Raw genomic sequence first — 15,000 nt, forward strand, 5'->3', positions numbered from 1 at the left:
CACCACCACCAACCATGGAATAAAGCCGCCCAGCTACTCGAAACGACTTGAGTCATCAGGGCCGGCTGTAACGGTGTTTGTGGGCAACATCACGGAGAAAGCTCCTGATGTGATGGTGCGGCACATTCTCAACACATGTGGCACAGTGTTGAGCTGGAAGAGGGTTCAGGGGGCATCTGGAAAGTTACAAGGTATGAACCTCCAAGGAAGGATGTAACAAATGTATATATTTTTTTTATGTTGGTTACATTATGTTTATGTAATTTTGATGGTAATGATTTAGTTGATTTAGAAAACAAGTTTAAAGAGACTCTGGTAAAAGATTAAAGTTTCAGACCTTTATGTTACTTGAATTATGCTTGTACATGAAGTGCTTCTTGTAAACTTATTTTCTTCTTGCAGCATTTGGATTTTGTGAATTTGGCAATCCTGATGCAGCTCTGCGGGCAATTCGCCTTCTTCATGATTATGAGATAGCGGAAAAGAAGCTGGTTGTCAAGGCAGATGCAAAGACCAAAGAAGTTCTAGAGGAGTACAAAGGTACAGATTTTGCAAGCATTTTGTCCGAGCATAACCACAACACATAGCTTCTGTGTATATCATGTTTGCATATAGATACAGAGAGATGAATAAAGTGATATGAATGTAGATGTTCCCCCCTTTTGTTTTTTTACAGTAGATTTAATTCATGTACTCCAAACAAAGGCAACATCTGTAAGTGTTTTCCATGGGCAGCATGTTTATATAAAGGTCCAAGCCTTTGTTGTGGCATGGCTCTCTAAATATATAGTCATGGTATATGGATGTAGACGTTTACAATAGCTCTGTAACATTGTATATGTATGTAGATAGCAATCATTGATGATGATTGTGCCACTATGTGTTTTGCCTTTAGATAAGTATTTTAGCATATGGAGTGGATTATATCATTTTTGCATTCATGATCTATTGCACAGAGGCTTCCTTCTAAATTTTCTTTTGTTTTTGACTTTTTGACTTTGTTATTGGTGTAAAGATTTAATCACTCCTGATTTTGGGAACTTCTGAAGAGGATTCCTGCATTTACCATCCAATGAGGAAGAAATTTCTAATAGTTTGGTGTATGCATTGCACAACCATAGTAACTGCAGAGGAAGAAGTGTTGCCTATATTTACCCTGTGTAGTCTCTTGTTTTTGGGAAAGGCCTGTTTTGATATAGGAAAATTGTTGGGTAAAGATACTTAACACATACAGTTTCATGAACGGTGAATGGCCTTGTTCTATTGAAGATAATGAATATACTTTTCTATTCAAAATTTCCAGGCAAAGTTTCAGATTTTCTACTGTTTGCAGTGCTATTCTTGTTAAATTATCTGGAATTGTGCTATTACTTGTTTTGAAGCAGAACCATTATGATACCACAATTAAATTCATATTTGGAGAAAGTATGTATCTTTATAAAGTTGAAAGAATATTTTAATCAGAGTAAAGGGGTAAGGGGCACATTCTAAAAAAAGAAAAAGACAGTAATACATATTTACCTAATCCTATTTCTTATGTTTACCCTTTATTTCATTCCATCCTTCCCAAAATCAAACATAGGACGTTTAAAAAATCTAGTCAGTGAATTTGTATTTGTATTTGGTTTTAAGTATGATTAATGCATAGATCAACCTAGAGAGAGAGAGAAAAAACAAAAACAAAAACAAACTTTCTATTGATATCTGTGGGCACCTCATTCTCCACGTTCTGCAACTTGGCATTTCTCTGTCAGCACTCTTGACTCCACTCTTTGTTTTATATTCTCTGTGAAAATGCTAAACAACACAGTAAACCTGTGCTTTTAAGATAACAGTAGTCTGCCCTGAGTTCCTGTTGTTCTCATTTGCTAACTTAAAAAACAAAACATCCACGACATCTTGGCCTCTTCTAGAATTCACATGATTTAATTTCTCATGTGATAATTTGCTCCTACTTTTCTCTTCCTATCCATGACAGAAAAGAGAAAAAAGGCCAAGCAAAATGGCGACTCATCTCCCTTGCAAGATGAGGTGGACGAGGGCGACGACTACCTGGATGAGGACATGAGAGTCGAGGACACAGCCGCCCTGAGCCGCATCAACAGCATCTTGGCCGACCACAAAAAGGATATCATGAATTACGTCCCACCTCCGAACAAGCACGACATGAGAGAGAAGAGGATGTCAAGGGTCCAGGAGAAGCTTGTTGCGCTCTCCAGTGGGGCCGACATCGCGAATATCCCCACCACAACCGTAAGTATAGTAGTGTCAACGTGAAGTGCTGATTGAACTTTAAGAAAGTTTGATTTGTGAATTTAGATGTTTTTATTTTTTCTTAAATATAGCAAGGAAAAGTAACAATTCTTGTGGTATAAATTTGGATTTCATTTGTTTGTGAATTTTTGTAACAGAGATCTCTTACAATTAGTACCTAGAAGCAATAGAGTAATTTTGTAAGGCAACTTTTTCCGTCTTTAAAAAGATAGTGATAGAACAATAATTTCAACTATTTTCTTTATACCCCTAGAACTTAGATGACATGGAGGATGTGGAGGAGGGAAAGAAGGAGCTCATCACGCGTGAAATCACCCAATTCCGGGAACAAATGAAGGTATGGTACCCTAGCACTGGTTCCGTTCCTCGTCTAGGAACTTGGGCAGGCAGGAAGCATTGGATGCATTGCTTCAACCCTGAAATGCAATCTTTCGATATTGATCGGTGTCATGGATTCCAGTGAGTCGTTTACCGTCATGGGTACCGGATTATTTTTTTACTTTCTGATCTTAAATTGTCACTTCTCTTTCATATTTCATAACACGACGAGTGCAAGCATCAATGTCTCTGCTGCCCCAAGTCTAAATCAGTACATTATAAATTTTCTTTAATCCTCCCTTCTCTTAAAACAACTTACTATTATGTGGCATTATCAGCTTTTATGAGTTTAATGTAACCAATCAAGTACTTAATCTTCCTTTGATACAAGGAATGTTAATTGGATGCTTACATACCTCATAAGTGCTGCTCTTGGTTCACATTATATGTATATCAATTAAGTTTCCACATTGATTTGAAATAGTAATTTTACAGCTTTTGCTGTTGTCAGTTTTTTTGATTAAGCTCAAAAAAAAAAAAAAAAAGCACTCAGTATGTGTTTATACATTTTAGATAAAGATATAAATAGACTGAAGTATTCCCCAGTTCTTGATATAGTGTGTATGGCCAAAATGTATGTATTACAATAATGAAGGAAGATGGAGCAGAATGCAACTCAGTGGATTTATGGCTGAAATTGTCTCGTGCAGAAGGAGCTAATTTGAGCCATATTTTTACACCCAGACTTGGCTTTTTTACTTCTCCAGTTGTACCTTTTAGGATAATTCTGAAAGAGACTTCCTTTTGCTTCCCTCCCCTACATTCTATTGTGAATCTCTTCCAGTTTAATCTGGCATTCTGTCAGGCCTTTAATTTCTCTTGCTTTTTGATGATTAAAAACAAAAAGACTTTAAGATAGAGAGACAGGAGTAATATATTTTTTTTGTGCATTAGCATAATCACTTGTAACTTGTATTTTTAAGATTATTTCGTTGATTATGTGAAATTGATAACCTAGTGTTTTTCGAAAAGAAGACACAAACATAATATGTAATTCTCAAACATAGGCAGTCATAGAGTTCACACGCGGGCAGACGACAACTGTCATGTATGTTTTGTGCCAGCGACGGTGAGTACAGCATCTAATAAAGCACTTTAGTTTGTAACAGAAACAAAAGTTTATTTTGGCTAAGGGCAAGGCAGTGCAGATATGCTTGCAGTGATTTTAGTATTTTGGCAGCCAGTCATGACAACTCTCTCCCCAAGGGAATTGACATGAGTGGTTGTCTCCCAGTGCCAAAAGTCAGTGCAATATTTCTGCTGCCTGTTGACAGCCAACTTTCTCACTCTTGAGATCTTACATCTGGTTTAGAATACCCCAAGAGAGTTGGTTCTGAGGAACGTATGGTTTGATTCCCACCAACCTTGCTTGGGGTGACTCAGCCATATGTTCGGCACCTCCTCCTCTGTGGTATGTTTTTTGTTTTTTTGTTTTTCTTTTTTTATTATTATCATTATTATTATTATTATCATCATTATTATTATTATTAATTATTTTGAAGCGGACGTGTTACCTGTAGTCAGTCATCTACCCGCTTGGTCCAGCAACTTAACCCGCTATCTCCTTGACCAGCTGATGCCACCACACTGACCCATCTCTTGTTTAGCACTTGGTCCATCTTTTCCGTACTTTTTTCTCATCACGGTGTATCTGGGGATGGTTCAATATAGGATGGTTGGAAAACTTGCTTAAAACAAACAAAAAACAAATGGAGAATTGTAGTAGCTGGCTCTACTGTTCCGCATTTTCGCGGGTTGAGAAGACAAGTGTCCTGTAATGGGACATTGTTGGATCGACAGCGAGAGCGGAAGAGAGTTGGTTTTAGCTTGCTTTTCTGACGTCTGTATTGCCATAGCCAGTATTACATTTGCTTGATAAGGATTTCATCATAGTATAATATGTATCAGTTTTCCCCTTTTCTTTATTTTAACTTTTAGTTTTCGTTTGTTTATTCCGTTATTTTATGTATTTTTCTTATTCACTCTCTCTCTCTTTCTCTAATTAAGAGTATAGTTCTTATATGACTGCCGTCTGTTGTCTGTATTGAAAAATATTTTGTCACTAAATTTGAAGTAATTCTATTTTTTATTACTATTATCATTTAATTACAATCTTAAGCTTTAATCCTTAAGATACGCAGAGAAGGAAGTCAGTGTTGGTGATGTTTGAAGCTATTGTGTTGGAGCCTTGTTTATTAAATTATATAAATATGATTTTTATATACATAGTTGTGAAGCGTAACATTAGTCTTGAGGATGTATAGCACTTGGTAACTCAGTGCCACTTGATATATTTAATATTGTTATGTGGATGTTTTATGGGGGGGCAAAGTTCGAAAGAGAGGTGTGCCTAACAGGTAAGGAATGCCATTCCACACTTACGATGTGAAAGACTTTCAAAACTTGAATTACAGTTGCTTGTTGAATAAAATAATGGATGAAGAGAACACTAGATGCATAATGTTTTCTTCAGTCAAAAAGCATGTACTACACTTGAGGTAAAGTTTACATAATGAGTGAAAGGGGAATGGATGCAAGTTGGTAGGCAGAAGGATGGAAGATTACAATATGCATAATTGTAATTTGATGCAAGTAAGTTTATGGAATTTACTGGCATGTTGGCTCACAGTGAGTGACACTGCTGCAAACAGAAGAACAAGGCTTGTGGATGGGGTTTAGCAGAGCACTTTCTCCTTTCATAAGGGATCATTTCCTTATCTTTTTCCAGCAAAATCATTAAATGCTGAGGATGTTTTGCAATTCTAGTTGAAGGAAGCTAATTGAGATCAGATTTTGATAATGTTTGGAGTGCCAATATTGTCAGTTGCTCTTCAATGTTTGTTAGACAAGTAAGTATCTAGATTCTGCTGAAACTTTTTCTTCACTTAACCCTTTAAATCTGGACCCTGGAAGTGTTAAGTTTTATCTAATTAATTGAAGATCTTGAATTTGAAATAACTATTTACAGCATTACATTCAGGAATTTAGTTTTAAGAAGTAGTGATAAAGAATTTGAAAAGCATGAAAGATAAGAGTAACCTCTTTTCTTCCTAACTCTAGTGACTGGATGTAATGGGTTAAAAAGAATTACCTATTTTTATTTTATCACTTCTCAATATTCTTAGATGGTTATGTATCTAAATCATGATAATTAGAGAGGCAAGCCTTGTTCTTCATGAAAGCAGATTGAAGTTTAAAGATTTACTTTATAAGGATTTTTTTTCTTTTTGTACTTTTTACAGTAGAATTGCCAACATCATATCATAATTGTCATCATCCAAGTGCCATTTTAGTGTGAGTGTTATGAGGTTTCTGACACAGGCGGGATGACGTTTTCAGTCAGTCGCATTTCGTCTTGTGTCTCTGCCAGTCTCTGGTTGAAACCCGGTCGCAAATGAAGGTGTTTGAGCTTAGGAAGGAAGTTGGCTGTGGGGACAGGATGGCTTCACAAATAACTATAATGATAAGAGTATTAATTATGTCAGAGCTTTATAATGTGAAGAAAAGTTTTGCCAGTCTTCAAAGAAATTATAGCTCAGTTGTCCACAAGGATAATCAGCCCTGCATATTTTTGTGACGTAGCCATCTTGACCCTGAGCTGCAAACAGTATAGGGTGAAACTTCCCCGTGGAAACTGTCGAGGAAGTGCATCTGAAGGGGGAGATTGAGGCTCGGATGTAGTGTTGGATCATCCCCTCATTCTCTCCTCCCATCTCCCCACAACCCTGGACAAGGCTTGCCTTGTCCTACCTGACATCGACCCAGCAGTTGAGCCTTTCGCCCTAAAGCACAAGGCAAGTCCTGTCTGCCAACGGTAGCATCTTGTTCCAATTAGGGAAGGAACGTGACGGGTGGGTTGACATGAAAACGGGGATTCACTTCAAGGGTCACTGATGCTCTTTGAATGGATTTGATCAACAAATTTCACTTGCTATTTTCCCCAAATTCAGAGAAGTCTTGTACATTCCACTTTGATCAGTGCTTTGAATATTTCAGATATTTCACTGAAGTTAGTCAGAGATGAAATAGATTCCATCTAATTTTGTCAAGTCATGATTTAAAATGGGGAGTAAGAAATTAATTTATTGAATACATGCAGTAAATACTAATCATTTTAAGCTTATCTGGATTCTGAAAATCAGTCATTATTTTATTTAGATAGTTTTTCCTTTATTAAGATTAAAGAGAAAAAAATACAGGTCAAAGCACATGTAACAGTTTATAAATTGAATAGAATCATGGGAAAATACTTTAAAATCCCTGGGAACACTTGTTTTGTTTGGCATTTGCTAAATCTTGCCTCTTGCATAGGGTGCTGGAACATCAAAGCCAATTAGGAACTGGTGATTATGAGAAACACTAGCACATCATTTTCATTTGTGCATACAAGAGTTTTGTGTTTATAATTAGTGCAAATCTTAGTTCTCAGTTCTGTGTTAGATTATAAAGAAGGAAAAAAAAAAGAATGGTCACTCAGAGACTTTTGTTTTTATTTCTCAGTGCATGTTCATAGTTTTGCTTCAGGGCCTACATATTTACATTAATGTTGATGTATTCATAAATATATTTATATATATATTATATACAGTATATATATATATCCTTTTAAGGTTGTAGCTCTTTGTAACTGAAAGGATATTGCCTCTTAGTATATCTTTTAGTGTAGGGCCAGCTATATCTTGTGGTCACTGTATGTGTGTGTGGGCGTGTACATGGCTGTCTGTGTGTATGTGCGTGTGAAACAGAAAACCAATATCTGAGGGTTTTTTATGCCTGTTGTTTTGTGCTCTTGGATATTTGTTAGATTTTCATGTTCTTTGAATGTGCCCTGATGACGTCAGTTTGGTAATCGACGTCTAACTTGTGTGACATATTTTTTCAGAAACAGGAGGAAGAGAAGGAGAGAGAGAGGAGGTTGAGAGAGAAGGACAGGGAGCGGGAGCGAGACCGCGAGCGAGAAAGGGAGCGGGAGAGAGACAGAGAGAGGGAACGAGAAAGGGAGAGGGAGCGAGAGCGAGAGCGAGAAAGGGAGAAGGAGAGGGAGCGAGAACGGGAGAGGGAAAGGAGAGAACGGGAAGAGAAGCTGAAACGGAGGTCTCGTTCAGGTTCCCGAGGAGGCAGCTTGCGAAGGTCACGCTCTCAGTCAGTGGAAAGCCGCAGAGTGAAGAAAGATAAAAGGTATTCCAGATCTAGGTAAGTGTTTTGAAATGATGATGACAAAAACCAAAAAAACAACAGAAACAGGTAGCATATTTGGAATTGTTAGTTTTGATTGTCATTATCCTCTTGCCTTTCTCATTTTCATTTCTTGTCGCTTTTGCAATACTGAAATGAAGTTTGTTATTTTTTTATTATTATTTTTTATTTCCCTTTATCTCACAGATCACCCTCACCTGTACGAAAGAGTGAGAGGGATTTACTAAGGGAGAAAGAAGAAGAAGCAGAAGACAAAGAACGCAAGGAACAGGAGAGGAAAGTTCGGAAAAAAGAGATGCAGTATCAGGTAAAAGATTTTGATGTTGATATTTGTATTTTCTTTTTTTCTTTCAGTCTTCTCCCTCTTTTTATCCTCCCCTCATCTTTCCCTTCCTCCCCCATCTTGTCTTTCCCTGTTCATCAGTCTTTCACTCATTTTCTGTATCTGCTGACATTTAATGAAACGTTCAGATCTAGTCATTCTTTTGCCCTTCATTCAGGTGTATTTTTTTTCTAGTATTCAAGAAGCTACCTTTTTTTTTTCTTTTCCTTTTTCCAGGAGAGATTAAAGAACTGGGAGACACGTGAGCACAAGAAGCAGAAGGAGCTCGACCGTGAGAAAGAAAAGGACCGCATGAAAGAGCTGGAGAGAGAGAAGGAGGCAAGGAGGCTCAAGGAGTTCCTCGAAGACTACGATGACGAGAGAGACGATCCCAAATACTACAAGTTAGTGCCTGGCTTTGAGATGGGTATTTTGGAAAAGGTGTATAAATACGTGTGGGTGTGATTGTGAGATTGTGCTTTTTTGTGTTTATAGATTTCTGTGCAGGTTTGTGCGTTAGGATTTGTGTGATTGCGTTTCTCTACGGGTTTGTGTATATGTGAGATTGCATTTCTCTCTTTTATTGTGAGTGAGAGATGTTTGTTGGTAGATATTGTATATATGCAGGTTTACAGACAATATGTGTAATTACAGTGTAAATTGTTATTTATGAAATTGTTTTAATAAGCATTATTTATAGAAGTTTTCTTACTCCCCAACTTCCCAATTTGCAGAGGCCATGCATTCCAAAGAAGACTTATGGAGAGGGAGCAAGAGAAGGAGATGGACACTCGGGACCGTGTCAAGGAGAAGGAGGAGCTGGAGGAGCTGCGAGCCAAAATTCTTGCTGAAGGACATGATAATCCGGATGCTGCATTCCAAAAGGTGGGTGAGAGGGAACTCTAGAGATTTTTAAACTTGTGTATTGAAAAGGGTGCTTATGTGGTAGCAGAGGGAGATCTGAGTTATGGAGAGGATTGTAAAATTTTATTGGAGCAGAAATTCCTGGATATAAACAAAATTAAACCTTTTTTTTCAACAGAAATAAACAAATTTTTGTTGTTTTTCTTCTTGCTAATCATAGGCTTGTGCTGAAAGAGAGGAACAGTACAGGCCGAAGCTGCTTGTTAAACCTGCAGAGAAGAAGATCCCTCCCCCAGCCCCAGCGCCTGTGGAGGCCCAGCCAGCGTTACCCCAAGCCCCAGAACAGCCACCTCTGCCTAGCGTGCCAGCAGAGTCAGACTCAGATTCAGACGGCCACATGTCTGATGCCCCACCTGAGCCCATGCCAGATATGGAAGACAGTCCTTCGCAGGGTGGTGACTATGAAAGTACGATATTATTCCTAGCTTTCCTTTTAATTATTGTTTTTTTTTTTCGTTACTTGTTTAACAGGAAGATGGTGGTTGTTCATTTTTTATTTATATTTCTCTTCCAGATATGGAAGACAGTCCTTCTCAGGGTGGTGACTATGAAAGTACGATATTATCACTGGTTTTCCTTTTAATTATTTTTTTATCTAAAAAAAAAAAAAAAAGGAAGATTGAGGTTGTATATTTTTTATTTATATTTTTCTTTTGATGTATAGATGAATAAAGTAGTTAATAGAGGCTCACTTCTTTTATATCTTCCTAATAAGAAATAATGAATTTTCAGATTCGTTCCTGTCGTCCTCTGAGAGTACACATCAGCCCCAAAAGAGGAAGAAGTTGGATGTCAAAGATGTCTTTAACCAAGATGATGATGACATTTTGGCCAAAAAGAAGAAGCTGCCGTTGCCAGGTTGGTTGACTATTGAGACTCTTGTCACGCAATTTTGGCAACTGGGGTATAAGTTTTCTCTAAAGCAAATTAATGTACGAGTCTTTTATGTTGCAATGAAATTTTACCCTTTTTTCACCTAGAGGAATGAAAGAGGACCTGTTGTTTTATGATGCTTTCATGTGCCTCTTTATTTGCAGAGCGAACACTTACTGCCAAGGAGGATCCTCTGCAGAAACTATTGAGAAATACAATCGAACCAGGTAATGAATATTTCCTCAGTTCTGAACAGTTTTCTTGATATTATTTGTACTCAGCATGAATATTTTGTGATTAAATGTGTTCATTTGATATATAACTGATTTTTTTTTCTATAATGTAATGGAGTTTCATTAACCAATGGTACATGAATAGTCATAGGTCTCAATCTATAGGAAATTGATGTACCAGTCCATAATCCATACTTAGTGACTGTAATATTTGATCCTAATACTAATTGTGGTTAATTATATTTATGAATAAAGTTGCAGGTAAACATTTACATTGATAAGTTCCAGTCATGGCTAGTATAGACATGCTACTTTAGACCATAGAATTATAGATGGATTAATAGATGGATAGAGTGATTAACTTGTAAAGATTTATCAAACATACAAGACATATTGTTTACTTCAGGCAAAGACAAAAGTGGCAAGGAGAAGGGTGGTGGCGAAGAGAAACGCAAACATATCAAGAGCATGATTGACAAGATTCCTACGAGTAAAGAGGAACTCTTTGCTTACCCAATTGACTCGTCTCTTGTTGATAATGTAAGTGTGCCGAGCAATTTTTTTGTCATTATCATTATTATTTTATTTTTTTTATTGAGGAATTATGATTTTCAATACTTGGTGAGTGAATGTGATAAGCTACTTATAAATTTGTCTCTTTTCAATCATATCTAACATCTGTATTTAATTTTGGTACGAACAGCTGATTTCTAAGATGTACCTCTCATTTCACAGGTCCTAATGGAAAAGAGAATTCGTCCCTGGATCAATAAAAAGATCATAGAATATATTGGAGAGCCAGAACCCACGTTAGTTGACTTCATCTGCTCAAAAGTTCTGGTTGGATCCGAGCCACAGTCCCTTCTCAACGATGTACAGATGGTAAGGGACACTTTCAGTTGAACTTGTGGATGATATACATATATTTATGAATAAGTATTTTTGAGTATCTTATTAAATTGGAAGGTAGGGAAATAGATAAAGGAAAAAGTAAATTAAAATATTTTAAAGATGTGTATAGATTGGTAGAAATATGAGTTGATAGATAAGCAAATATGCAAATAGATTTGTAAGTATATAGTACATGACTTGTATTAAATAAATATACATATGTAAATGATTGTACATATTAACACACATTTGTTTCATTGTGTTCTGAATCTCTCTCTGATTTTTTTTCTCTTCCTTTGCAGGTCCTTGACGACGAAGCCGAGGTGTTTGTGGTGAAGATGTGGCGATTACTCATCTACGAGATAGAAGCAAAAAAATTAGGTGCTGTAAAGTCTTAATTCCCCCCCCCCCCCCCCATCTCACCTATGTTAGGAGGGTCGAATTAGCCGTTGTAAGGTTATTTTATGTATCATATTACAGTAAAGAGAAAGTCAATCAGGGTACTGTGTTTTTATTGTACATATTTTGTTATATCAGTGAATGTTATTAAGACACACCAAAACTGTTGGCTTATTCAGGTATCTTACTTCTTTTAAGCACAAAATGTATCAGTTTGTAATAACTTTTTTATTTGGAATTTTACAGTTCAGGTTTATGAACAGTGTATTGTCTTCAGTGTATTTGTATTATGACAATTGAAAGTAATTGCAATAAAGAAATTATTTTTATCATTATTATTATTATTGTTTTTATTATTATTATTAAATTATTATTATTATTATTATTATTATTATTATTATTATTATTATTATTATTATTATTATTATTATTATTATTATTATTATTATTATTATTATTATTATTATTATTATTATTATTATTATTTGATAATTATAAATTATTAATGATGATTATTATTATAATCTTTGTTATTAGTTATTATCATCACTGATAATGATAAATTTTTTTCATGTAGATATTTTTGTGTCAAGACCGAAAGAAAAGAAGAAAAGAACTGAAAAGAAAAAATGTGATTAGATTAATTTTACTTGACAATGTATCAACGTGCATTTTCATACGAAGCAATCACACCTCTTCATTCTTGCAGAACCTTTATTTTGTACTACTTGTCTCCCCTCTTTGACACTTGACAATATTTGATGATAATGATCATTAACAATAATAAAACTCACATTATGCCAATGATCTTGTCAGGCACACCCATTCCACCCCAGAGAAGGTCTTTACGATTCTGCTGGCTCAGAATGCCCGTGTGCGGAAACGGTACCTGCTTTTCTTTTGTCATTCTATTTATTCCTCTACTTTTTTGTCCACTTTATTATTTTTTATGACCATAGGTTAGTGAATAGTGCGTGTGTGAGGTAATGTATGTGAAGTGGCAGTGCCAAGGTTTTGAGAAATCATTGTGGGAGTTTGATTTTTTTTTTCAATTTTGAGTTATTCAGTTTTTCTTTCTTTTTTTCTTTTTCTTTTTATATATGACCATAGGAAAGGAGAGAATTTTTGTAGCCACTACATTTGTACAAGTAAGAGTTTAATAGAAATTTACATCCTGATGGTAATAATAATTGTTATTATAGATAAAAAAAAATTGTAGTCGATTTGGTTACTTTTATAAAGTTTGAGTAATTGTGAATTATTTTTTCATGAAGATGATACTTTTTGGAGAATGTAGATGTGCTTGATATTTTTACCTTCTTTATGTTAAAAAAGCTCCCATCCCTTTCAGCTATAAACTTTTTTTTTATATACAAATTCCAGATCTTGTTGAAGTAAAAACATCTTGAAACTCAGCGAAGAGAGAGTATGGGTATCTCTTAGACATAAATTCATGGTGCAAACTCTCGTAATGGATACAGGTCTCCCATCTGAGATTTACAGTTTGGTGTATGGATCTGTCCTGTGATTGTAAATAAAGTCAGGTTTACATATCTGTTACTTTTATTTGACTTCTCCTTTTAACAGGAGTTTGGTTGTGTAGTTCAGATTAACAAAGAGGGACCAGAAATAGGATACAATTACTTGAAAAGACTGATAACATGTATGAATTAGAAAACCTTCTCTAATTTTGCTCCTCATATCTTCTCATTAATGACTTCAGGACAAAGGTAAATTTACATCTGACCGAATGAAAATGACATGTGAATCATCATTAAAAGTTGTGGTTTCAAGCAAAATTCGTCTTGAAAATTTATAATATTAAATGTTGTTTAAAAGTCATTGGGCACATCCCCCTCTTGTCTAATGACAAGGTGATGGAAAATTCAGTCCTACAGAATGATGACAAGGCAGAAAAGAAGTTTCAGTAAAGAAAAAATTGGTCGTGCAGAACATTTTCTATTCTTTTTGTATGTATAATTTGTTGTGTATATTTAGTGATGGCATTTCAAAAAAGGTTATTTAGAATAGTGCAAAATGGAAACTAAAATTTACAGAAAGATAAAGAATTTGTATTGCTCACTTTTCATTGTAAATAGTAAGAATGTATGTTTTGAGGTCCTCTTTCTATATGTATTTGGTAAGATAAAATACTCATTTACATATTTGAACTTCAAAAATTTTCAATTTTTGCCTGTATAAAAAAATCAAAACTATACTGAATCAATTGGCGAAATTTAGTAGCTCATGGTGGTGAAAAAAGATGGTCAAATAATGGCAATTAACTATTACAGATAATGTTTGTTTGATAATTGAATTAGCTATGAGAAATATTACCAATGTCATTTGAATGAGAAGTTCCCTCTTCCGTAATCTACACACAATTTATGCAGAGATTCTCATGAGTGTTGGGTATACCTTGATGCTCTCAGTGATACATAAAAGCAAAAATGCTATAATCACAAAACCTATACAAGAAATCTTTATTGCACTATTAACATCTAAGGTGACAACGTCCTGCTGGAATTTCTAATTTGCTAAAACCTTTCGTACAGTTTAAGCATTAAAACAAATGAGGGAAGCCTTGGTGACGTCACAGTAGGCAATTGGCTTATACTGCAGTTGTGTAAGCTCATCTTTTTTGACGGAATTCGCCTTTTCAAGAACGAAAGAGATCAAGTTTAGAAAGGAAGTCTATGAGTTTTAAGTTAGGAAATTCAGATGACGTAGCAGAGGATATGGAAACTAATGATGCCTTTGTTTCACTCCGGCAGAAAAAAATTGGGAAAAAGGGCGTATGTAGGACAGATAAATGAGGGGAAGAAAGACATACGGGTGAAGAGAGAGAGCATGAAAAATGAATGAATGAATGAATGAATGAGAGAGAGAGAGAGAGAGAGAGAGAAAGAGAGAGGGAGAGGGGAAAGAGAGAGAGAGAGAGGGGAAAGAGAGAGAGAGAAATGAGAAAGATAAAGAGAGAGAAAGAAAAAGAAAAAGAAAAAGAAAAAGAAAAAAAAAAAGAGAAAAAGAAAGAAAAAAAAGAAAAAGAAAAAGAAAAAGAAAAAGAAAAAGAAAAAGAAAAAAAAAAAGAAGAAAAAGAAAAAAAAAAGAAAAAGAAGAAGAAGAAAGAAAAAGAAAAAAAAAAAGAAAAAGAAAAAGAATAAGAAAAAGAAAAAGAAAAAGAAAAAGAAAAAGAAAAAGAAAAAGAAAAAGAAAAAGAAAAAGAAAAAGAAAAAGAAAGAGAAAGAGAAAGAGAAAGAGAAAGAGAGTCAGTCAGACAGACAGACAAACAGACAGACAGACAGAGAAACAGACACACAGAAACAGAAAAATAGCCAGAGAATGGGGAAGTGGGGAGACAAAGATGAAAAGTAAAAAAAGAAAAACTTAAAATATCCAATGCAGAAAATAACCTGATTGAAACGACGGAAAAAGAGAATGGAATATACGTGAAAAACGAAGGAAAGAGAGAAATAAAAATACAAGAAAGTGAATGAATGAAAAAGAAAG

At 35.3% G+C, this 15,000-nt stretch overlaps 2 protein-coding genes across 6 annotated transcripts in view; both read left to right on the top strand.

Annotated features, from left to right (window-relative positions):
* The window catches only part of LOC113825931 (RNA-binding protein 25), a 15,487-nt gene extending 2,444 nt beyond the window's left edge, over positions 1-13,043 (top strand). For 2 of the 5 annotated variants that reach the window (XM_027378786.2, XM_027378785.2), the window contains exons 4-18: positions 1-191; positions 403-540; positions 1,979-2,253; positions 2,528-2,611; positions 7,535-7,845; positions 8,035-8,155; positions 8,408-8,574; positions 8,905-9,055; positions 9,255-9,501; positions 9,609-9,647; positions 9,827-9,952; positions 10,132-10,194; positions 10,607-10,740; positions 10,936-11,082; positions 11,394-13,043. The exon at positions 1-191 is cut by the window's left edge and continues 74 nt beyond it. In XM_027378786.2, the coding sequence (XP_027234587.1) occupies positions 1-191; positions 403-540; positions 1,979-2,253; positions 2,528-2,611; positions 7,535-7,845; positions 8,035-8,155; positions 8,408-8,574; positions 8,905-9,055; positions 9,255-9,501; positions 9,609-9,647; positions 9,827-9,952; positions 10,132-10,194; positions 10,607-10,740; positions 10,936-11,082; positions 11,394-11,489 (2,290 nt within the window). In that variant the 3' untranslated portion in view covers positions 11,490-13,043. The remainder of the gene's footprint in view (positions 192-402; positions 541-1,978; positions 2,254-2,527; positions 2,612-7,534; positions 7,846-8,034; positions 8,156-8,407; positions 8,575-8,904; positions 9,056-9,254; positions 9,502-9,608; positions 9,648-9,826; positions 9,953-10,131; positions 10,195-10,606; positions 10,741-10,935; positions 11,083-11,393) is intronic. The other 3 variants (XM_027378787.2, XM_027378789.2, XM_070133543.1) reach the window with 3 other exon arrangements.
* The window catches only part of LOC138865757 (myb-like protein AA), a 19,563-nt gene continuing 16,850 nt past the window's right edge, over positions 12,288-15,000 (top strand). The window contains exons 1-4 of the mRNA XM_070137069.1: positions 12,288-12,375; positions 12,874-12,884; positions 13,078-13,153; positions 13,330-13,417. Coding sequence (XP_069993170.1) covers positions 12,288-12,375; positions 12,874-12,884; positions 13,078-13,153; positions 13,330-13,417 — 263 coding nt within the window. The remainder of the gene's footprint in view (positions 12,376-12,873; positions 12,885-13,077; positions 13,154-13,329; positions 13,418-15,000) is intronic.

This window comes from Penaeus vannamei, chromosome 2 (assembly GCF_042767895.1).
Source record: "Penaeus vannamei isolate JL-2024 chromosome 2, ASM4276789v1, whole genome shotgun sequence".
Lineage (NCBI taxonomy): Eukaryota > Metazoa > Arthropoda > Malacostraca > Decapoda > Penaeidae > Penaeus > Penaeus vannamei.